Source organism: Ranitomeya imitator, chromosome 3 (genome assembly GCF_032444005.1).
Source record: "Ranitomeya imitator isolate aRanImi1 chromosome 3, aRanImi1.pri, whole genome shotgun sequence".
NCBI classification, from domain to species: Eukaryota; Metazoa; Chordata; class Amphibia; order Anura; family Dendrobatidae; genus Ranitomeya; species Ranitomeya imitator.
In genome coordinates this window covers 117,243,006-117,268,674 of record NC_091284.1, presented here as the reverse complement: position 1 = coordinate 117,268,674, position 25,669 = coordinate 117,243,006, and the positions used below count along the sequence as shown (strand labels likewise).

Here is a 25,669-nt window from a genome sequence, read left to right as displayed (position 1 = left end):
GTAATACCCAAGGGTCGGATATTGACATCTTCCTCATCCATGAGAACCAAGGTCTCTTCGGCCAGAACGGGGCAATTAAGATGACCAACGCCCCGTCCTCCCGAATCTTCCTCAGCACTGCTGGAATCAGAATGAGAGGAGGGAAGGCATAGACCAGATGGTGACCCCAAGAAATCAGGAAAGCGTCCACAGCTACTGGGTTCCCCAGGGGAGATAGGGAGCAAAAGGAGGCTACTTTTTTGTTTAAATGGCTCGCAAAGAGATCTATCTTGGGAACACTCCATTTTTGTGTGATCTGGGTAAATATCACTGGATTTAGTTTCCATTCCCCCTGTTTTAGGCTGGACCGGCTGAGGAAGTCTGCCTTGTAATTGTCTACTCCCTTTATGTGCAGGCTTGTCAGGGATAGACGGTTGCTCTCGGCTATTTGAAGGATCGAGTTGGTCACTTCCATTAGATTTTTGGAACGGGTACCCCCCTGGTGATTTAGGTAAGATACTACCACCCGATTGTCCGACATCACCCTTACATGGTGAGATTGAAGGACTCCCAAGAATTCCTGAAGGGCAAATTTTACCGCCAGGAGTTCCTTCATATTGGAGGAATTGTTTGCAAGGGACGGAGACCAAATGCCCTGGGCTACTAGGTCGCCCAGATGAGCCCCCCACCCCGAGGGGCTTGCGTCCGTAGTTAGGACCTTCGAGATCGGGATTACCCATGGGACTCCCTGGGAAAGATTTTCCTGCAACGACCACCAAGTCAGAGAGTGATTGGTGCGAGGAGATAAAGTTAACCGCCCGTCTAAATGCCCTCCTAGAAGGATTTGCTCTGACAGTAGCTGCCATTGGAGATCTCTTGAATGTAGTTGGGCCCACTGGACCGCAGGGATGCAAGAGGTCATAGAGCCTAATAGGGACATGCCCTGACGGAGTGTTATGGAGGGGAGAGATTGTACTCTTAACACTAAACTTTTTAGCTTTTGTATTTTGCTCTCTGGGAGCCGACATTCCATTTCTAGAGTGAGACCTAGGTACTCCTGAACCTGAGAAGGCACCAGTCTGGATTGTTCTAGGTTTATTAACCAACCCAGATCCTTTAGAGAATGAATCACTAAAGCTAGTTGATTCTCGCAATGTTGCGGGGAGGAGCCTATCACCAGGAAATCGTCCAGATATGGTACGATCAGGGTGTTTTCTTCCCTGAGGTGAGCCATTACCTCCGCGACCAGCTTTGTAAAAACCCTCGGGGCTATTGCTAGGCCAAATGGTAGAGCTGAGAACTGGAAGTGGCTTAGGACTCCCTTGATGTGGACCGCCATTCTGAGGAATCTTTGGTGATCCTTGTGTATTGGGACGTGATAATATGCGTCCTTCAGGTCCAGGACCACCATGAAGCATTGAGGAAACAGCATTTTTGACTTTATCGTTTCCATCTTGAATGCTTGAACCTCTAGGTAGTTGTTTAGGTTTTTCAAATTGATAATGGTCCTGAAGGAACCGTCTGGCTTCCTTCTCAGGAATAGAGGGGAATAGTACCCTTGCCCTCTTTCTTGAGGGGGAACTTCCAGGAGTACTCCTTTTTTTACTAACCCGACAACCTCGTTTTCTAGCGTCAACTGCTCTTCTGCCGAGGATCTTGTGGATGTTATCTTGAAAGAGGGACGAGGGCACCTCTTGAATATTAGGGTACCGTCACACTATACGATTTACCTACGATCACGACCAGCGATATGACCTGGCCGTGATCGTAGGTAAATCGTAGTGTGGTCGCTGGGGAGCTGTCACACAGACAGCTCTCCAGCGACCAACGATGCCGAGGTCCCTGGGTAACCAGGGTAAACATCGGGTAACTAAGCGCAGGACCGCGCTTAGTAACCCGATGTTTACCCTGGTTACCAGCGTAAAAAAAAACAAACACTACATACTTACATTCTGGTGTCCGTCAGGTCCCTTGCCGTCTCTGCTTCCCGCACTCAGTGACTGCCGGTCGTAAAGTGAAAGTGAAAGCACACGTCACCGCTGTGCTCTGCTTTCACTTTACGGCCGGCAGTCACAGTGCGGGAAGCAGACGGCAAGGGACCTGACGGACACCAGAATGTAAGTATGTGCTGTTTTTTTTTTTTAGTTTTACGCTTGTAACCAGGGTAAACATCGGGTTACTAAGCGCGGCCCTGCGCTTAGTTACCCGATGTTTACCCTGGTTAAAAGCGAACGCATCGCTGGATCGCATCGCTAGATCGGTGTCACACACACCGATCTAGCGATGACAGCGGGAGATCCAGCGATGAAAGCGGGAGATCCAGCGATGAAAGAAAGTTCCATACGATCTGCTACGACGTACGATTCTCAGCAGGATCCCTGATCGCTGCTGCGTGTCAGACACAGCGATATCGTAACAATATCGCTGGAACGTCACGAATCGTACCGTCGTAGCGATCGAAATGGTATAGTGTGACTGTACCCTTAACCTCAGTCCTGATTCTATGATGTTTAGTATCCATTGACTGGAGGTAATCTTTTCCCAGGCTGGGAGAAAGAGATAATCTCCCTCCCACCTGGGGCGAACCTTCATTGTGAAGGTTTTTTGTTGTCATTGAGGTTTTTGTTAAAGATAAACCCCTTATTTTTGTTCTTCTTATCTTCCCATTTCCCCTGGCCTCTCTCTGGGTTCTTACGGAAAAACCTCTTGTTCCAAAAGGGCTTCCTATAAGAGGGGAGACCCAGAGAGGGGAAGGATTTTTTCTTGTCCCCTGCTTTTTCCAAGATGTCATCTAAGGTAGAACCGAACAGGAATTCTCCTTCGCAGGGGATGGTACACAGTTTTGTTTTCGTTTGCAGGTCGCCTGGCCAATTCTTAAGCCAGAGGGTGCGCCTGGCCGCATTAGCAAACACTGCTGCTCTGGCGGATAGCCTGATGGAGTCGGCCGAGGCGTCAGCTAGGAAAGCCGCGGCCCCCCTCATTACTGGTAATGTATTCAGCATTGAGTCCCGGGAAGTTTTCCCCTTTAATTGACCCTCTAGTTGGTTCAGCCAAATCATCAGGGAGCGTGAAGTACATGCTGCTGCTACTGCCGGCTTCAGGCCTCCTCCCGCTGCCTCCCAAGAGACTTTGAGAAAGGCGTCTGCCTTCTTGTCCATAGGGTCTTTTAGGACCCCCATGTCCTCAAACGGGAGAGCGAATTTTTTTGAGGCTTTAGCAATTGCTACGTCTAATTTGGGGGCCTTCTCCCAAAAGGAGCAGGATTCCTCCTCGAAGGGGTATTTCCTTTTTGGAGTTAGAAGAGTCTTTCTCATGGGTTTCTTCCATTCTTTCTTAATTAAGGCTGCAATTGCTTCGTTAAGCGGAAAAGCTCTTCTCTTTTTCTGTTCCAGGCCCCCAAACATGATGTCTTGTACCGATTTTTTAGGGTGGGAGTCTACCAAACCCATGGTACTTCTCACAGCTTTTATGAGGCCATCGGTATCCTCTAGTGCGAAACAGTTATGTCCCCCCGAGGAAGAAGTAGATGATGAAGATGCGGAGGAGGAGTCGGAGGACACTGAATTCTCGCTATCGCTGTCGGATTTTGAGACTGGAGATGGAGACCTGTGTCTGGTCTTTCTCCTTTTTTTTCCACTTTTTAGTGATCTAAAGGTGTCCTCCACTTGCTCCTTAATTAGGCTTTTTAGATCTGTTGCAAACCCAGGAAGGCTTTCAGATACAGTCTGCTGAATGCAAGTATTGCATAGTCTCTTCTCCCAGGTAGGTGGAAGATCCTCTCTACAGATGGCACAAATTTTGTGCTTCGTTTTACCTACGCTTTTCCTCCCCTAAAAGAGACAAATAACAATCTTACTGTCTCTGACTTTCACGAAGATCCACTTACCACCTCCAGGACCCATAAATACCGGTTGGGGATTCTCTGCCTCTGGCTTTTTCCCCGATGCCGTACTGGACTCCTTACTGTTTTGGGACCTTTGGCGTTCTTTGCTGGTGTCCTTTCTGCTGTCGCCTTTTTTGCTGCTGCTGCGGCGACGCTACAGGTGGAGGTGATTCGGGCAAAGGTGATGCCGGGTCGCTCATACTGCTGCTGGTCTGTGGAAGCTGCCTTGATACTCGCGCTGAGCTGGCGCTGCGGCGACTATTAGCTCTTGAGGCTCCTGCCTATTATTGCAGAGCCACTGGGAGGATGTGGATTCTCCTATTTAAACCCTCCCGCCGCTTTTTTTTTTTTTCCTTCTTGCGTAGTAGCGCCTGCCCACGGCGAGGAGCGCCGAACGCCGGCGCCTGCGCATCAAGCCTTAACCGGCGCCTGCGCATGAGCGGCAACCCCCCCGGCGTCTGCGCGCAGACCGCGCCAAGCGCCCGAGCAGCAACCCCGCCGGCGCCTGTGCAGACCGCGCCAAGCGCCCGAGCGGAATCCGCCGGCGCCTGCGCGGAAGCTTCCTTCAACCTCGCGAGACCAGCCTGGATCCCGGGCATGCGCCGAACTTTCAAGATGGCGCCCGGAAAGCAGATATGGCGCTGCTGACCGGCACCCCTGGTCCTATGCAGTCCTTTTAGCGCGTTACTCTGCACGCCCGATGGCAGTGCAGCGTGCAGACTGATGCTTGTTTTAGGGAGGGTCGCGCTGCACCTCCCGCAACCACAGAGGGACCCCCTGGATGTTGCCGCTGCTGCATCTTACCTGGGGAGGTGACCGCGAACTCCTTGTCACCTCCCCCGCACACCCTGTTGGCCCACTGGCTCCCAGCGGTGGCGCTTCGGGTCACCACCCTAGCCGAGGCAGAGGGACCCCAGCTGCCTGAGTCGGACTGGTTGGCCCCGGAATTCCAACGTCGAACTGGTAAGTTCGTAGGTCTCCCATCAAGGACAGGAAACCAACTGATGCAGGAGAGTGGTACCGCCTTTTTATCCGTAGGTTTCCTGTCCTTGGTGGGCGGATCCCCTCTCTCCGTGGTGCCTTCATGGGCGATCAGAGAAAATATAGCCTCCTCTATCCCTGCAAACAAATGGTGGTGTTAGACAGTGGAAATCGCTACAGCACAAGAAGTTTGGGGGTTAATCTTCCCTCCCTAACTATATCCCTTCTTCTGATTTAGCTGTGGCAACCTCTCCCTATGCTACGATGAGCAGAAGTAAGATGGCGGTCGGCGTGCACGCCCCTTTATAGCCCCTGTGACGCCGCGGAAAAGCAAACCAATCACTGTCATGCCCTTCTCCAAGATGGTGGGGACCGAGACCTATGTCATCACGCTGCCCACACTCTGCGTCCTCCATTGACTGAAAAATGGCGCTGAAAGTGTCATACGAAATGCTACTTTGGCGCTTAGATCGCCGACCTCATGGCCGATCCCACACTAGTAGTCGATTTTTGAATTTGTCCGATCCGTTTCGCTCAACCCTACTCATGACCACATTTTTTAATGCAGCGTGAATTGATCTGCAGTCCATTTTTGAAATTCAAACGTCTTTTTTTTTTTCTTGCAGTAAATATGATTTTTATAGACTTGAATGAGATGAGGAAAATCTGCAGGTAGAAAAAAAAACTAAAAAACACATGCAATTTTCTACAGCAGAAATTAACTAAAAGCACAAGCAATCCACACAGGTTTTATCAATAAAGTTAACAAATCTAGGTAATGAGAAATTTCCAAAACACAGCAGCTATCAGAAAAAAACGCAATAAACAAATTAAACACAAAAAAGCAAATGAAAAAATGCAAGTAACTTAATGTAGTTTAATTGGTGTAGAAAATCTGAAACATCAAAAAACGCACAAAAACACTCATCCTGGGAACTTGGTCTTGGTGAACAAACTCACAGCATACCATATCATAGATCAGGGATGTCAAACAAATACACAGAGGACCAAAATTAAAAACAAAGTCCAGGACCAACCTTGACATTTATTAAAAAGATGTCTACAACTGTTTTTCCTTATGAAAACTAACGATGAACCTTTTCAAATGGAAACATGTGGAAATTACCTTTTAATTAATACTGTAGATTTTAGAATATAATAAGCATATAGTAAAAAGCACATGGCTTAATGGCCTAATTTAAGTATGTAATAAAGGATAAAAAAAATCTTGAATTAATAAATACAGATAAAGTATGATGCCAAAAGTGCCCCCCAAACACAGTATGATACCTCCACACACATGGTATGATGACCCTACTGTACCCACCCAGTAAAGTATGGTGACCCATTGTAAGAGATAGACCGAAGCGGGGGTACCTCTCTTGCACCGGCTCCGGAACGGTCGGGCTGTTGCCATTTTTGCCGGGGGGGGGGGGGGGGGGGGGTGGGATTGCTTTCCAACCCTGACCGACCTTTGCACTTGACAGCAGGGGGCGTGACGATGATAAAAGGCCCTGTGAGTGGGAAAGAAGGGGCAGACTTGGCGGGAAGACAGAACAGCAGAGGAACGTTGGTGCTCCATCCTCTGAGCATCGTGTTAGCGCAGGCTCGTGCTGTAGATTCCCTGTGTCCAGGTACACCGACTGTGGACAGACATCTGCCGTGTACCTGTTGTCCCCTGTGACCGGAAGTTACAGATGCTCCAGGAAGGCGGTTACTGAAGTCGTGCTGGCTAAGACACACCGGGTAACTCAACCACAACTGTGTCATTCCTCACCCGCATACTACTGCCGAGCTGAGTCACGCTCCGGCAGTGTTACAGACTGTGCTGCACCCCGTACAACGAACCGTGGAGCCAGGACTCACCGCCAGCGACAGGAACCAGACCCCCAGCTTCTACACGACGAAACCGGAGTCATCATGCGCCAGTTGCGTATGCGCCACCGTTGGAACTTAAGGCTCTGCAGCCAGGAAGGCGGCGGACTGATAAGTTAACTATTTTCACGAACAGTTGCTTTATCTCTTACCTCACCCCGCATTCATATTGTGCGAATATCAACCCCCCATGCCCCCTGCTTAACCCATTACCTCCCTGCGTGGTGTATACCCCTGTTAATAAACCTGTTAACTCTTGCTCTGCCTCCTATCCGTTACTGCATCCTGGCACCTGCTCACACCATCACAGAATGATGTCCCAACTATGATCCCCACACAGACTTTCGCACAGTATAATGGGCCCCACATAGTGCTCCATACAGTAAAATAGACCAACATAGTCCCCGGCGTCACAGGCCAAATATAATAACCCTAAGGGCCAGAGTTAGACATGTGTGTCATAAACGAACATATCTTCTTGATTACAACCAATGAAAAAAATAAGGAAAGAAAATTAACTCCATTACGAGTAACCATGGTAAATGTGAACCTTTAATGTTTCCTGTGGTGTCTTATAACAACACACTGATCTTTGTAATTAATTCCATAAAGGGTAAAACACATTTAGCCTCTTCCTTTCTGTTTTTGGCATGCAGTGAACAAAATGAAAACAAGGTTACAAGAATAACAACCCTCACATTTTCTGCAACCGTTTAAAATGATTAAAAAAATTAACCAAGATTTTTAGAAATGTTCTTAAAAGATTATCACTCATATACAAACATCTAACATGTACAAATCATTTCCGGTGTGAAAATTCTTAACTGCAATACAATATATAAGAAAATATATGTTAAAAAAAAAAAAAAAATCAGTAAAAAAAAAACCAAAAAGTAAAATTAAGTCTTTTTACTGTGAAATTCCTTGTACAATTATATAAGTTTTTCTTTTCAAATCACAGTATTTTCCATATAGCAATAATATTTTTGTCCGTTAAAGCCACTAAGTATTCCATGCCGGGGTCCACAAGCACTGTGTTAATCACACTCTCTCCCACCTTCTCTTTTCTTGCAACAGGGTATGGCCAGTCTATAATCTGTCAGGATAGAAAGAAAATATTGTACAATGGTAAGATACAATTTAACAATCATCGGTAATGTATCTTACAAATGTATGTATAGTACAGGCGCTATGGCACCTTACTGCCCTCATATTACTGTGACCGTGTACCCAGGGCCATAACTACAGTTCAATGGGCTCTGGTGCAAAATTTTGACCTGAGCTACCACCTGCATGTTGGATGCTGGACAGATGCAAGAGACCTTGCAGCATTCTAGAGAATATATATATATATATATATATATATATATATACATATATATATATACATATATATACATATATACACATACATACATTTTATATATATATATATATATATATACACACACATACACATACATTATATATATATATATATATATATATATATATATATATATATATATATATATATATATATATATATATATTTTCGCCACCCCCCCACGATGTGATAATGTCCTGTGTCCAGGCCCCTTCCTATAATCATATCCCTCATCCTGAGTTCCTCCCTATTGTAATGTACCCCGTTCTGCTGCTTTTTTTTACCCCGACATGGGACCAGTCATGGTCGCACCCTCAGACCATGATAGTTATGACTTGAGTTGTGCGAATTTGATCAGGTCAGGGCTTATTCAGCAAGCGATCGCGTTTACCAAATAAGCTGCAGAGGGAACTCGGACACATGGATCGCGTCGGCTAATCAGCTGTTCTGCTCCGCAGTTGCATGTGTCGCTGCTGTGTGACAGTCACAAACAGGCTCTCCACGCATGTACTGTGACAGTCACACTGCCGAGACACATGCATCTGCGGAGCCGAACAGCTGATTAGCCGGCGCGATCCAGGAAGCCGGGTTCCTTCTGCAGCTTATTCGGAAGTGTTCTAGCTTGCCGAATAAGTCCTGACCTGATCAAATTTGCTCATCTCTAGTTATGCCCCATGCGTGTACCGTATCTTAAGGGTAGCAGTCACTATGGCTTCCATTATATTAACGCCTACAGCAGACTGCTACAAATTTATGCCCTTCAGGATTTTACTCCACAAACTATAAAAACACAGCATACTAAAGGTTACTTCATAGTCAACGAAAGAAGGCCGGGCTCATGGTACTGTGCCCACAATGGTATATGTCCAGCGTGCATTGATGTAAGAAGCAATAGGCACCGATCCAAGGGAATATGTCGGCGGCAGTAAGAACCCTTAGTGTGCTCTGCAAATCTCAATCTTACTTCATTGCAGAAGTGCAGACAGAATAGATGAAAGAACCAAATTCGTTCCTATGCTTCAAAACATACAATGAGAAGGATAATGATATTTACTTTGATTTTCAGCTTGTTTGCTTTATGACAGGTGACTGCACTGTTCAGGCATCCTGCAGTAAAACCTTGTAGGAAAAAAATAGTACCAGCTATAACGACCAATTACTAATGATGAGGGAATGTGCTGGGATAACGTGTATCCGGGCATGCTCGGGTGTCATCCGAGTGTCTTGGGTGTGTTCGGATACTATATTCGAGTTTGGAGCTGCTACACAGCCTGAAAGCATGTGGGGATTCCCTGTTTGCAATCCCCGCATGTGTTGGTGCTGTCTAACAGCCATAAAACATGCAGCTGCAGGGACTCAAACATACTATCCGAACGCGCCCAAGACACTCGGATAACACCTTATCCGACCACGTTCACTCATCACTACCAATTACATTTGTGTTATATTTCCACAGTGGATTTAATGGCTATGGAAATATTTTTACAGATTAGTGTCTACTTTTAGTAAAAGGTAATCTGCCACCCAGTTTTTGCTATTTTGTCTAAGAGCAGCATAAAGTAAGGGCAGAGACCATGATTCCAGCAATAGATCACTTACCGGGCTGCTAAGTGCAGTTTTGATAAAATCCCTGTTTTTTCTGCTGCAGATCTAGCAGTACTCCAAATGCAGAGTTCTGTATAACCCTGCCCTCAGTGATTGGCAACTCTCTGTGTACACTGTGAATCAACAGAAAGCTGCCAATCAGTGATGGGGCGGGTGACATACAGCAGGGCGGACTACACTGCAGGAGACAACTCTATGTACACGTCTGCAGTCTACATTCATTTTCAGATCCCTGATATGGAGTATGCAGCCTGAGCTAAGTTTCGTGTCCTTTTGCGGGAGCGTTTCTTTCTGTAATATAGGCTGGATGTGAGGTGTGTGTGCATCCAGAGTGCCACCTGTCATCATTAGCTAACAAGAATAATGTATGCCTCATATATACACTATAAATGTCAACATGGCAGAAGCATGCACTGCTGCATACGCACCTTTGTTGGCTCCTTTAAAGCCTTGCATGGCACGCCTTTTTCTAATTCAGCCTTGCAAGACTCAAGATCATATATCCATATCTTTCCAGCTTCATCACCACACATGACACAGTGTCCATCTGTAAAAGGAATAGAATAAGTTGTATCATTCATTCATCAATACATTCAGGAATGTTTCTCTTTTAATAAACATTTCGATTCAAATTTAATGGCTAAATAAATGAAGAGTACTGTATAAAAACAGGCATGTATATAAAAAGGCAGGTAAAGAGGGTCTTCCATCTTAAAAGTAATGGTATATCCTAGAGAAAGGCTATATAGGAAAAAACAAGGATGATCCTACCCTCTGGAACACCCAACGATCCTGAGAATAAAGGGATTACTGCACTAATGTAATGCTTCATCCCATTCTAAGTTTTCCCTGCTCAGCGACTCGCGACTCTCCGGACATCTCACCGTGCAGGTAACTACAGCTTGCTGCCGATGGGCAGAGCGCTAAACCAACACTTCTGCCCTTCTTTTTTAGGAAAGTCAGGATTCCTGAGGCCGGATCTCCAGTAATCACAAACTGATAAATCCCAGTGATGTGATCATTTTTTAGCTATGTGCCGAGGTCTCGTTAATACGTTTTTGATCATTGTTTTAATTGTTTATTGTATTAGTTTAATTTTTTTTGTTTATACCCTTTCACACATCTGATTGTCTCCTGTATTCTAAGGGTACCGTCACACAGTGGCATTTTGATTGCTACGACGGCACGATCCATGACGCTCCAGCATCGTAACAATATCGCTCCAGCGTCGTAGACTGCTGTCACACTTTGCAATGTACGACGCTGGAGCGATAATTTCATGACGTATGTGCGATGTAGAAGCCGTTGGTTACTATGCGCACATCGTATACAATATCGTGCACACCTTTGTTACACCATGCGATCATGCCGCCACAGCGGGACACTAGACGGCGAAAGAAAGTTTCAAACGATCTGCTACGACGTACGATTCTCAGCGGGGTCCCTGATCGCAGGAGCGTGTCAGACACAGCGAGATCACTGGAACATCACAGATATATCGCTGGAACGTCACAAATCGTGCCGTCGTAGCGATCAAAATGCCACTGTGTGACGGTACCCTTACAGATAGAACACATACCCATCAGTATCTGAGTTTGTTCCCATGTCCTTTGATTCTCAGTCCTCCACAAAAAAAAAAAATATACCCATTTGTCTGCAGAAAATACAAAAACAAAATAATCCGTACAATACAATCTGTGAATCGGATTACTGTTCATAGATTTTTTATTTTTTTGCACATGAGAAAAAGAAATGCCACAGTGTCAAATGAGAATCAATTTGTATTTTTTTTATTGCATATGCAGAAAAACAAACAAATGGACACATGAAACTGTCCTTAGTCTGTAGTAAATGTGCACCTTACCTATAGAGGTCGTTGGGGCAAGGTAAGGCAGATCTGTCTCAGACCAGTTCAGTTCTGCCAGTATGTGGGCTTCTGCTTTCCTACTGCTTTTAGACTTTGGTTTCTGAAAAGATTTCTTCCAGCTCCATATGTATATTGATCCTTGCATTGCACTTTTAGAAACTGGAAAAGAAAAAAAGTTATTACAGCACACTACCAGCTCATTCATGTATTTGTGTGATGAATCTGTTACGTTGACACATCTAAAATACATGAATGTGTGACTTTATGGGGTATTTCTAGCTCAATCAGCTTATAGGAATTCTCCATTTAAACAGCATTGTTTTACATTTTTTTCAGTTTGATCTTTAAGACAGAAGATGATTTTTGATCGGAAACCAAAAATTACCAGCAAATAATAAAAGTAATGGCTTCCAGTTTATAGCAGTGTAATAATACTCCTTTAATAACAGCTCTGCATATGCTTGTGTCACAATATTTCAAGTGACAATTGTATCGGATCTAGCCCCAAGGGACTCAACTATCCCCAAAAAGGATTGAGAAAACCCTGTCTGGATCTCCCATCAAAGGCACGAAGCATACAGCCATGTACATAAGGCTACTCTATAGATCACATCAAATATATAATGGTCACCAAATAGTGTAATGCATTTTTTCTATAAGAAGCCTTTTCAGTCTGACGAGAGGCCGACTCTAGCGGGCTTCAGTGATCACTGGGGTAGACAGTTTTCTGTTAATGCAATTTCTGTGCCATATTGGTACACAAACACGATGATATAAGCAGCTGTGAAGCTGTAGATTTCATGCAGAACGATCCATGAGTTTATATTATATCCAAAAAAGATAATTAAAAGGGTTTTCCAGTCTAAATAGAAAAGTCTGCATACACTATGCGACTGCTGGATCTCAGTGTGTGATACTTAGTCACGAATCCCCCTGATGAAGCCGCACTAGAAACGCGCGTCGGGGTACGGTGCCATGTGGTTTGATACACAATGATATATGGTTAATATGGTTTACTCCTGACTTTGTTATATTGTATATGTCTTCCTGTTCTGGACTAATGGAATATTAATAAACCTACAAAGAGGGCACCGGAGGTAAATGCTCCGCCATAATATATAAATAGAAACACAAAAGAGAAATGGACACTAAGAGCTAAAATTTAACAATTTTATTGAAGAACCATATTAAAAAGTACAGATAATATGAATAGAAACCAAGTAACGAGATGCAATGAAAAAAAGATAAAAAAGGCGACACTAGTGCCACACACGGGCAAAATGATACACTGTAGAGCAAAAAATCGGTCAGTTATACTGATACCATGAGTGCAAATAACATACATCAATCAATAGGTTAGTACATATTGCGTAGTGCAAACAATAAGAATCATACTGATGTGTTATATATAAATAACCGAACACATGGCAACCAGAGGCAATAGACATATAATAAATGCTCTCAAATAAAGTGCTAATGCAGTGAGATACACAGTATGCAGGCAAATATAATGTAAGGTGCCTAGTGCAAAAAAATGTATACTAAGTGATACCAATAAAGTGCTTAGTTTAAGCTAAATGTAGCAGAGTATACTATGTGGCACAAGCTTACCAAGACCAAAGGCATAAATCAATCATAGAGGGAAAATCCCATATAGAAGAGTAGGTGAAACCTAGAGTATGCCTGCATAATACTGATAAGAAGGTACGTACAGGGAGTACCAACCTGCAGCCGTGTGCGGAGAGGGGAGCCCCGAGGCGCGTTTCGCAGATGCTGCTTCCTCGGGGGGCGCTAGTGTGAAGAGGAAAGGTGGTCTCCTTATATCCCCGGCATAAGCGCCCTGAGCGTTGTTATGGTCTACTTCTGCATGTTTTGGTGTATAGCAGGGTGACTCCAGTGGCCCTTCTGTTCACTTGTTCTTATGCCCCTGCATCTTATTAACAGTTTGCATAGTATATCTTGCATTTATCTGATTGTATTTGCATTCAACTGTGCATCTTATTTACTGGCATTCCCTGTGTTTCTTTAAGGTACCTTCACACATAACGATATTGTTAACGATATCGTTGCTATTTGTGACGTAGCAACGATATCGTTAATGAAATCGTTATGTGTGACAGCGACCAACGATCAGGCCCCTGCTGGGAGATCGTTGGTCGCTGAATAAAGTCCAGAACTTTATTTCGTCGCTGGACTCCCTGGAGACATCGCTGGATCGGCGTGTGTGACACCGATCCAGCGATGTCTTCACTGGTAACCAGGGTAAACATCGGGTAACTAAGCGCAGGGCCGCGCTTAGTAACCCGATGTTTACCCTGGTTACCATGCTAAAAGTAAAAAAAAACAAACAGTACATACTTACCTACAGCCGTCTGTCCTCCAGCGCTGTGCTCTGCTCTCCTCCTGTACTGTCTGTGAGCCGGAAAGCAGAGCGGTGACGTCACCGCTCTGCTTTCCGGCTCCCAGCCAGTACAGGAGGAGAGCAGAGAAGCAGAGCGCAGCGCTGGAGGACAGACGGCTGTAGGTAAGTATGTAGTGTTTGTTTTTTTTTACTTTTAGCATGGTAACCAGGGTAAACATCGGGTTACTAAGCGCGGCCCTGCGCTTAGTTACCCGATGTTTACCCTGGTTACCGGCATCGTTGGTCGCTGGAGAGCGGTCTGTGTGACAGCTCTCCAGCGACCAAACAGCGACGCTGCAGCGATTCGGATCGTTGTCGGTATCGCTGCAGCGTCGCTAAATGTGAAGGGGCCTTTACTTTTCTCTTGCAGGCTGTGTCCTGGCATTTACTTATGATTGCATTTGCATTCAACTGTGCACCTTATTTACTGGCATTCCTTTTGTCTCTTTACTTTTCTCTTGCAGGCTATGTCCTGGCATGAGTCACGAGCACTTTATTCACCTCTGTTTCCTTCCCACCCCCACTTGCACTGATCAGGTATGTGCACTCGCTTCCCTCAGCTTCTATCTGGTTTACATCTTCTGTTCAGGCCGCCTCCTGCCTTCAACTCCGCCCCTAGCGGTGTGCGCTTCTCCCGGCCGGCTTGTCCTGGTTGCCGTGGATACGCGTCCTCTATGCGTCGCGCGTCTGGCCCCTCCCACTGACGCGTCAGTGCGGGGCGCGGACGCCGACTCCGCCGCCTCCGGCCATTGCAGTGCCTGGGTAAGCGCCGCCATTACCGCTCAGGGCGCTTATGCCGGGGATATAAGGAGACCACCTTTCCTCTTCACACTAGCGCCCCCCGAGGAAGCAGCATCTGCGAAACGCGCCTCGGGGCTCCCCTCTCCGCACACGGCTGCAGGTTGGTACTCCCTGTACGTACCTTCTTATCAGTATTATGCAGGCATACTCTAGGTTTCACCTACTCTTCTATATGGGATTTTCCCTCTATGATTGATTTATGCCTTTGGTCTTGGTAAGCTTGTGCCACATAGTATACTCTGCTACATTTAGCTTAAACTAAGCACTTTATTGGTATCACTTAGTATACATTTTTTCGCACTAGGCACCTTACATTATATTTGCCTGCATACTGTGTATCTCCCTGCATTAGCACTTTATTTGAGAGCATTTATTATATGTCTATTGCCTCTGGTTGCCATGTGTTCGGTTATTTATATATAACACATCAGTATGATTCTTATTGTTTGCACTACGCAATATGTACTAACCTATTGATTGATGTATGTTATTTGCACTCATGGTATCAGTATAACTGACCGATTTTTTGCTCTACAGTGTATCATTTTGCCCGTGTGTGGCACTAGTGTCGCCTTTTTTATCTTTTTTTCATTGCATCTCGTTACTTGGTTTCTATTCATATTATCTGTACTTTTTAATATGGTTCTTCAATAAAATTGTTAAATTTTAGCTCTTAGTGTCCATTTCTCTTTTGGGTTTCTCTTTCTTTTAATGGAATATTAATATGCCTTCCTTTTTAATTCTGCATCCATACTGCCCGATTTGCTCTTTTTAATGCGTTTTTGCATTTGAATAATTTTTTTTTAAATAAAGATCAAGATAAATTTGATATCTTTTGCTTGATATGATTCATTATTCTACTTGGTGGTAATAGTTGTAAATGATTCCCCTACATTGCCTGTGCAATTTGCATACTAGCGGTCACGTGCAGACTTGTCTCATCTGGCCTCTCTCAACAAAAGAAATGCCAAATGAGACTGCATACATGTAGTGACTGCCAATTCACACAAGGAATTCAGGGTAATCATGACAGTGCGAGCATTACACTCACGATTCAGGTGTCTGAGATTGCAGACTTTTCTTAGAATGGAAAACCCCTTTAATTAATTTAGATTTTAAACAACATTGTCTAAGGGTCACTTCCGTCTGTCAGTCCTTCTTTCTGTCACGGAAATTCATTGGTTGAGGCCTTTGTCTGTCATGGAATCCAAGTCGCTGATTGGTCGCACCAGCTGCCTGTCATGGCTGCCGCGACCAATCAGCGACGGCCACAGTCCGATTAGTCCCTCCCTACTCCACTGCAGTCGGCGCCCGCTCCATACTCCCCGCTCACACAGGGTTAATGCCAGCGGTAACGGACTGCGTTATGCCACGGGTAACTCACTCAGTTACTGCCGCTATTAACCCTGTGTGACCAAGTTTCTACTATTGATGCTGCCTATGCAGTGTCAATAGTAAAAACATCTAATGTTAAAAATAATTAGAAAAATAAAAAATTATATACTCACCTTTCGCGACGTCCATGCAAGCGGCAGGTTCCGGTGGCAAGGATGGTATCGGAGAAGGTCCTGCAATTACGTCACGGTCATGTGACCGAACTACAAGGGGCCCTCGGAAGGTGAGTATATGTTTATTTTTTAACCTGTGACATACGTGGCTGAGCAATATACTACGTAGCTGGACAATATACTACGTGGCTAGGCAATATACTACGTGGCTGGGCAATATACTACGTGGCTGGGCAATATACTACGTGGCTGGGCAATATACTACGTGGCTGGGCAATATACTACGTGGCTGGGCAATATACTACGTGGCTGGGCAATATACTACGTGGCTGGGCAATATACTACGTGGCTGGGCAATATACTACGTGGCTGGGCAATATACTACGTGGCTGGGCAATATACTACGTGGCTGGGCAATATACTACGTGGCTGGGCAATATACTACGTGGCTGGGCAATATACTACGTGGCTGGGCAATATACTACGTGGCTGGGCAATATACTACGTGGCAGGGCAATATACTACGTGGCTGGGCAATATACTACGTGGCTGGGCAATATACTACGTGGCTGGGCAATATACTACGTGGCTGGGCAATATACTACGTGGCTGGGCAATATACTACGTGGCTGGGCAATATACTACGTGGCTGGGCAATATACTACGTGGCAGGGCAATATACTACATGGCAGGGCAATATACTACGTGGCAGGACAATATACTACGTGGCTGGGCAATATACTACGTGGCTGGGCAATATACTACGTGGGCTGTGCAATATACTACGTGGACATGCATATTCTAGAATACCCGACGCATTAGAATCGGGCCACCATCTAGTAAAACATACATTTTTAAATCTGCACCGATGATTTGCATCCACAACTGAACAAATAATGACCCCCCTCCCATTCTCTATAGCTTTTGTTACCCTGTCCTTGCAATGGAATTTGTCTTCCTGTAATTTAATGCTTTTGTTTGAGCATGCCACACTATGTCAGCCGCACTATGTGGAAGATCTCACTGATACCAGCTCCATTGTACTTACTGACCCTGTACAATTCATGACAAACAGATGCACCTAATCTAGTAAAACATCCTTGTGCACACGTCAGGAATTTCTTGCAGAAATTTCCTGACAAAAATCGGACATTTCTGCCAGAAATCCGCATGCGTTTTTTGTGCTTTTTTTTGCGTTTTTCCAAATGCATAGAATAGCGTGAAAAACGCCAAAAATCCGCAAAATTAATGAACATGCTGCTTTTTTTTTTTTACTGCAATGCGTTTTTTTTTTTTGCGGAAAAAAACGCATCATGTGCACAAAAATTGCAGAATGCATTCTAAATGATAGGATGCATATGTCTGCGGTTTTTATCGCGTTTTTATCGTGAAAAAACACGAAAAAACCTGAACGTGTGCACATACCCTTAGTCTCTCACAGCATCCCCATTGGCCTGACAGCTGTGCTGCGACACAGTTCGGGTATAATTAGCTCAGCTATACATGCATGGTCATGCTTTGAAGATCTACATGAACCAAAGAAATGAGGAGCTTGTAAAATAGTAAAGGATATTGGTAAAAAAAATGGGTCAGTCATTACATTCAAACCCATCAATGGTAACCATATTCATAACAATTGTACATGTTGAGATCTATCAGGAAGCACACAAGAGAGCAGAGGAACGGGCCTGCAGCACTGAAAAAGTAGGGTGCAGCTGGGAAACATAGTATCAGCAGATAAGACTAGAACTGCCCATTCATAGTGGGATGCACATGGGACAGAAGGAGATGGAAGAAAATAGAACAAATTTACAAGGAACGAACCTACTATATATTAGCAATAGTCATGCAGATATCATGCTTTGTAAAACATTGCCACTTTAGGAATAAGCCTTCAATTACATATTTCCCAAATATCCAGTGGGTGATAAAAGCATTAAGCTACTTACTGGTAGCGGCATTTTTCGGAGGCCCATGACAGCACTACGAGAGAGGGGATCCGCCCTTAAGGAACAGGAAACCTACAGATACAAAAGGGCGGCACCTCTCCCATGCATCAGTTGTATTTCAGAGCCTGAGAGGACTACCGCGGTTAGTGGTACACAAACATACATTATATACATTATATACATTTGGAAACCAAAAAATAATCTACTATATTGTAACCAGACACCATATGTGAGATTTACATACTACACTATTTACATATCAGGAAGTGCTACCCCCACGTGAATAGGGAGGGAACTAAGGGTGCTGTCATGGGCCTCCGAAAAATGCCGCTACCAGTAAGTAGCTTAATGCTTTATTCGGACTCCCATGACAGCACTACGAGAGATTTACAGAGATGTAAGCTACCTTAGGGAGGGACTATAGTCTGTAGCACCCTTAACCCAAAGGAGAGATCAGAGGAGGACCCCAAATCCAACCGATAGTGTTTAAAGAAAGTGGAAGGAGATGACCAAGTGGCCGCCTTACATATTTGCTCCACTGACACTCCAGATCTCTCTGCCCAGGATGACGCCATGACCCGGGTGGAATGTGCCTTTAGATTCTGCGGAGCTGGCCCCCCACCTGCTGTATAAGCTAGAGATATAGTTTCCCTAATCCATTTGGCTAGTGAATATTTTGACACTCTAAATCCTTTCCTTGGACCTTGGAATGAAAGAAACAGTGCTCCATCTTTCTTCCAATTATCAGTAGCTGAGATATACTGAAGGAGAGATCTCCTAACGTCTAACGTATGAAGCTCCTGCTCTTTAGGATTAGAGGGCTTAGGAATAAAGGATGGCAAAACTATCTCCTGTGATCTATGGAAACGTGACGCTACCTTCGGCAGATATGCCGGGTCTGGTCTAAGGACTACTCTGTCTGATAAGATTTCTGTGTATGGAGGAGCTCTGGAAAGCGCCTGGATATCCTCTATCCTGCGAGCTGAGGTTATGGCAATCAGGAAGGCGGTCTTAAGTGTCAACATTTTGATTGAGGCCTCTTGCAGAGGTTCAAAGGGGGGTTTTGTTAGGACAGAACTAAATTTAAATCCCATGGAACTGTCCTATCCCTATATACCGGTCTAGATCTACTAACTGCCTTCATAAACCTCGCTATCCAATAATTGTTTGCTATATTGCATGAAAACAGGGCACCCAGAGCTGAGACCTGTACTCTAAGGGTACTAGTAGAGAGTTTTAACTCGAAACCCCTCTGTAGGAACTCTAAGATTTGTTGTATTGGTATCCCGTCTTGGATGTCAAATCTTGAACAAGACAAGAACTTCCTCCAAGTTCTAGAGTAGATTTTTGTAGTTACTTGCTTTCTACTCTTTAGGAGTGTCTCGACTAAATTTGGAGAGAAGCCTTTCCCCACTAATAGTGACCGTTCAAACTCCACGCCGTTAAATGGAGTGCTGCCACTTGTGGATGGGAGATCGGTCCCTGAGAAAGCAGGTTCGGGATCTCTGGTAGTACCCAGGGAACCGATACAGACATTGTCTTGAGCCAGGCAAACCAGGTTCTTCTGGGCCAAAAGGGGGCGATAAGGATGACTTTCGCTCGATCCTCCCTGATTTTCCTCACCACTAGAGGTATCAGGTTCAGTGGTGGGAAAGCATAGGCCAGTGGAAAATCCCATCTTATCAGAAACGTGTCCACCGCCAAGGGATTTTCCCTGGGATTTAGCGAGCAAAAAAGTTTTACTTTTCTGTTGTTTCTGGTGGCGAACAGGTCTACCGCTGGTTGACCCCATCTGCAGACGATCAGATTGAAAATGTCTTCGTTGAGAGACCACTCTCCTTGCCTTAACATGTTTCGGCTGAGGAAATCTGCTGCCACATTTTCCTTTCCTTTGATGTGGAGAGCCGTCAAAGATAGAAAATTGAGCTCTGCCATCTGGAACAATCGATCCGTGATTTGCATCAATGTCTCGGAACGAGTTCCCCCTTGCCGGTTTATGTAAGCGACTGCAACTCTGTTGTCCGACAGAATTCTGACGTGCTGGCCCTGCAGATATATGAGGAATTTTTTAACAGCCAATTCAACCGCCAACAACTCCCTCTGGTTGGATGAGAATGTTGTGAAGGGTTCCCATTGTCCCTGGACCACCATGTCCCCCATGTAGGCTCCCCACCCTGAAGAGCTGGCATCCGTGGTTATCACCCGGGACACATTTACTATCCAGGGGACCCCTGCTGATAAATTCTTTTTATCTGACCACCACCTAAGGGAATCTAGCGTGGTTGGCTCTAACGTTATTTTCCCATTTAACGCGCCTCCCAAGGCTCTGTCATGGAACAAGACTTCTCTTTGTAGGGATCTGGTGTGGAACTGAGCCCACTTAACTGCTGGAATGCAAGATGTGAGTGACCCAAGTAGGGACATTGCTTGCCTAAGTGTCATGGAAGGTGTATTAATTGCATTTAACACATAAATTTGAATTAGATCTATTTTTTCTATGGGGAGGAGACACTGTTGTGTCACTGAATCCAACATTAGACCCAGGAACTTTTGAATATTTAGGGGCTGTAACTTAGATTTTTCGAAGTTTATGATCCAACCCAGGTGTTCTAGCTTGGCTTTAGTAACCTCCCATTGTGACAGACAGTGATCTATCGAGTTCCCTACAATGAGGAAATCATCCAAGTAAGGAATTATAAGGACGTTTGATTCTCTTAAGTGTGCCATGACTTCAGCGATTATTTTAGTGAACACTCTAGGAGCAGAAGTTATCCCGAAGGGGAGTGCCCTGAACTGAAAATGTTGAATCCTACCCCCCATTAGTACTGCTACCCTTAGGTATCGTTGGAAATCAGCGTGAATGGGTACATGATAGTAGGCATCTTTCAAATCCACTACTACCATAAAACAATTGTTGAAAAGCATTTTTATTGTTGAATTGATGGACTCCATTTTGAAGGTATGTTTCACCAAAAACTTATTGAGACCCTTAAGGTTTATAATGGTCCTATAAGACATATCCGGCTTTTGAATTAGGAAAAGGGGAGAGTAGAACCCTTTCCCTGCCTGAGAATACGGCACTTCAATCAAAACATTTTTGGAGCAAAGAGTCCTCACTTCCTCTTCTAAGGCAAATTGTTCAGTGGGAGATGAGCGCCAGGGTGTTAACTGGAATTTGTCCCGTGGGGTATGGACAAACTCAAGTCTGAGACCATGGGAAACAGTGTCTTTTATCCAAACACTGTTTGTGATTTTTGACCACTCTACCGAGAAATGCGACAGTCTCCCTCCCACCGGGATTGCCAGTCATTGGTCTTGTTTTTTGTTTTCCGTCGGGTTACGGCGAAACATGAGACCTGTGCCTCTTTTTCGCTTATCATCCCATCTGGAACGATCCCTACCCGGTGAGAAGGTCCGCCTTCCTCCCCGATTGAACCTTCTTTTGTTGAAGGGACGACGATATGGATTGAAAAGCTTAGGAAATTTTTTCTTATCATCTCCTGCCTTCTCCAGGAGTTCGTCCAGGGTAGGTCCGAATAGATACTCGCCCTTACAAGGGATAGCGCAGAGTTTTGTTTTTGCCTGCATATCCCCCGGCCAGCATTTCAACCATAGGGCTCTTCTCGCAGCATTAGAAAGACCTGCTGCCCTAGCCGCCAATTTAACAGAGTCAATTGAGGCATCCGATAAAAAAGCTGCCCCCTCCTGGATTACTGGTAACGCTGCAAGTATGGAATCTCTAGAGGCCCCCTGTTTTAATTGGGTTTCTAACTGGTCCAGCCAGACCATTATTGACCTTGCCGTGCAGGTTGACGCCACCGCAGGTTTTAAGGAGCCGGCTGCCATCTCCCAGGTTCCTTTTAGGAAGGTATCCACTTTCCTATCCAGGGGGTCTTTAAGCGTACCCATATCCTCAAACGGGAGAGAGGATCGCTTTGCCACCTTGGCAATTGCCGCGTCCAGCTTTGGGGCCTTTTCCCAATTACCCACTGCTGGGTCATCAAAGGGATACCGACGCTTCTGCGCAGGTGGTAAGGAGCCTTTCCTCTCCGGTTTTCTCCACTCCCTGTTGATAAGTTCCTGTATCTTTTCATTCAGGGGAAAGACTCTGCGCTTCCTCTGTTCTAGGCCGCTGAACATCATTTGTTCCTTAGATAGCTGAGGCTTGGGTTCTGTTATACCCATTGTGCCTTTGACCGCTTTTATTAATTTGTCTATCCTCTCTATGGGTAAACAAAACCGGGCAGCGTCTTCCCCCGACGAGGAAGATGATGCTGCTGAATCATCCGATTCTTCACTCTTGTCTTTATCCACAGATGAATCAGATGCCCACTGAGTTCTCTGCTTAGAGCCTGACTGTGAAAGATCCTTAATGGATTGCTTGACCTCCCTTCTAACCATTTCCTTCAGACTGGCCACCATAGAAGAGGATTCTTCTGCCACCTACAGGGATAAGTAAGGTAGACTAGAGTGTAAGATCTACATGCTATATCCCCTCCCTACTTTCCAGGACCTCACCGTCTGCTGGATACAGGGGTCACATAGTTTTTTAGGGTGTGAGTCAGGCAAGGGGACCCCGCAGATGGCACACTCCCTATGCTTTGCCTTACTGACGCTTTTCTTTCCCTGCATATAACATATGAGGGGAAACTAGTCACTAAGTGAACTTTCTCGAAGATCACTTACCAGAGGCTGCCCACACCCATAGAGATACCGAAGCACGAGGGGGATCTTTTTTGGCTGATGCTCCAGACCCCTGTCTGGAGGAGCTTCTGCGGCCAGATCCATCGCTCCTTTTCTCACGTTCCTTCTCCATAAGCTTCTGGGGTTCTTCATCCAGCAGCAGAGGCTGCTGATCCTGATCAGACTCCATCTGAAGCAGTTTGGAGACCAGGAGCAAGGAACGCGCACCTGGAGCCGATATATAGCCCCTCCTTCGGCCAGCGTAATTGCACCGCGCTTCCAGTTGCTCCCCTTCCCCCCATGCAGCTGCAGGGGATCAGCCGACACCTGAGGGTGATGAGCGCACATTTTCCGGTGGGCGCCGCCATCTTGGAGCTCCTGCGCATGCGCAGAAGCTCCGTGACCCGGAAGTCACAACTGGCTCCGCCTTCCGACGTCACCCCCGGCCCACAGCGCTTCCTGTTAGCGCTGTGAACAACGTGGGACGCCGAGACTTGACACGAGACTCCGGGTGGCGCCCCCTCAATGTCGCCGACCCCTCAGAGCCTCCCCTAAGCCGCTCAAGGGAGGGAAACAGTACACTCACCAAGCGCCGGCTTCGGAGATCGGACACCCCCTGGCGACCGCTCCACGCTGATGAGACACTGCCGTGCAGCCCCCCAGAGCCACCGTGTCTCCTTCAGGTACCCCGCACCGGCCGAGGTAGGAGACCCTCTCGCTACCTAATTCGGCCCGGCCGGCCTGGAATCCTAGTATCTTCCGTAGGATCCAGTCCCTTCAGGAACAGGAAACCAACTGATGCATGGGAGAGGTGCCGCCCTTTTGTATCTGTAGGTTTCCTGTTCCTTAAGGGCGGATCCCCTCTCTCGTAGTGCTGTCATGGGAGTCCGAATAAATAGGGATTTTTGTGTACTCACCGTAAAATCCTTTTCTCCGAGCCATTCATTGGGGGACACAGACCGTGGGTGTATGCTGCTGCCACTAGGAGGCTGACACTAAGTGACACAAAAAGTTAGCTCCTCCCCTGCAGTATACACCCTCCTGGTGCCTCTCAGCTAACCAGTTCGGTGCAAAAGCAGAAGGAGATCAATAAAAACATATGAGCGTATAGCATGTGAGATTATATATGAGAGTATAGTATGTCAAATTATAAAACAAGCACAAGCTAATAACAGGGTGGGAGCTGTGTCCCCCAATGAAAGGCTCGGAGAAAAGGATTTTACGGCGAGTACACAAAAATCCCTATTTCTCCTTCGCCTCATTGGGGGCACAGACCGTGGGACGTCCCAAAGCAGTCCCTGGGTGGGGACAACAATAGATCAGGCCCTGTGTAACCGCTACTTACAAGTGGGCCACCGCGGCCTGCAGAGTCCGCCTGCCCAGACTCACATCTGTGGAAGTGTGGGAATTATAGTGCTTCAAGAATGCATGCAGACTGGACGAATCCGCAAGCTTGCAGCCATGCTCGCAGACGTCTGGTGCCTAGAGCCCTCAGACAGCGAGATAGGCTGACATCTAGCACGGAAGGGCTCCTGGATGGTGAAACGAATCCACCAGGCTAGCATGTCTGATGAAACAACTAAACACATCCTGTGACCGTCAGGAAGCCTTCTTCTTACCGTCGGGAAGCCCAAATAAAGTGTCCAACCTTCGGAAGGACGCCGTCCTCGATACGTACCTACTCGGAGCACTCACTTCGTCCAGATTATGGAGAACCCATTCTGTTTTGTGGCCTGGAGCCGAGAGAGAAGAATGATGCCCCTGTAACAGTGGGAATACAATACCACCTTGGTAACAAGGGATGGCCTGAGGGCAACCTTGCCTTAATGGTAATAAGGAGAAAAGTCTGAAAGAACAGAGCAGCAAGCTCTGAAGACGCATCGGGTATGTGCAAACGTCAGGATTTCTTGCAGAAATTTTCCTGACAAAAACCGGACATTTCTGCCAGAAATCCGCATGCGTTTTTTTCGCGGTTTTTTTCATGCGTTTTTGGTGCGTTTTTCCCCAAATGCATAGAACAGTGGGAAAAACGCAGAAAATCCGCAAAATTAATGAACATGCTGCTTTTTTTACCGCGATGCGTTTTTTTTTTCGCGGAAAAAAATCTCATGTGCACAAAACATGCAGAATGCATTCTAAATGATAGGATGCATAATGTATGCGTTTTTAATGAGTTTTATAGCGTTTTTACCGCGAAAAAACCTGAACGTGTGCACATAGCCATCAGGATGACAAGAACGCAGAGAAAAAAGGGAGCGACTTTCCCGGATAGTAAAGTCTGTCTGGATCAAAAAAGGAGTCTACTGTAAAATCCCCAAGACCATTAAGGTCCCAAAGATCTAACAGTATGCGGTAGGGAAGACCCACAGGTAAAGACTCCCTGCGAGGAAGTCCATATTTGTAGTTTTGTTGCAATAAGACGGAAAAATACTAGTACCGCAAGCGAGAAATCCTGACATGGTCAGTGCAGGTCTCCCAGGATCACTGGGACCCTTCCTGCTTCCAAAAGATCTCGGAAGTAGTGGAAGAAGAGGGGCTATGGAAATTGGTACCATGGAAGAACAGAGCATGCACCGCGATGCTCTTGGATCTCAAGGCCGAACCATGAACTCGAGTACATTGGCGTTCAGTTTGGACGCCATCCGACCTACATCTCAAGTACTCCAGTAAAGGCAGATCTGATGGAAGACTTCCGGGTGAAGTTCCCGCTCACTTGAGGAGAAACCCTGAAGGCTGAATATGCCTGCTGCCCAGAGTTCTACTCCAGGGAT

At 45.8% G+C, this 25,669-nt stretch overlaps 1 protein-coding gene and 1 long non-coding RNA gene across 4 annotated transcripts in view; one reads left to right on the top strand and one right to left on the bottom strand.

The window, feature by feature from the left end:
* Positions 1 to 7,252: 7,252 nt before the first annotated feature.
* LRWD1 (leucine rich repeats and WD repeat domain containing 1) overlaps positions 7,253 to 25,669 on the bottom strand; it is a 70,161-nt gene continuing 51,744 nt past the window's right edge. For all 3 annotated transcript variants that reach the window (XM_069761320.1, XM_069761319.1, XM_069761321.1), the window contains 3 exons: positions 11,554 to 11,715; positions 10,118 to 10,236; positions 7,253 to 7,814 (listed from right to left, as the gene is read on the bottom strand). In XM_069761320.1, the coding sequence (XP_069617421.1) occupies positions 7,674 to 7,814; positions 10,118 to 10,236; positions 11,554 to 11,715 (422 nt within the window). In that variant the 3' untranslated portion in view covers positions 7,253 to 7,673. The remainder of the gene's footprint in view (positions 7,815 to 10,117; positions 10,237 to 11,553; positions 11,716 to 25,669) is intronic.
* LOC138672890 (uncharacterized) overlaps positions 14,481 to 25,669 on the top strand; it is a 49,064-nt gene continuing 37,875 nt past the window's right edge. Inside the window, exon 1 of the long non-coding RNA XR_011319785.1 lies at positions 14,481 to 14,858. This is a non-coding gene — a long non-coding RNA (uncharacterized lncRNA). The remainder of the gene's footprint in view (positions 14,859 to 25,669) is intronic.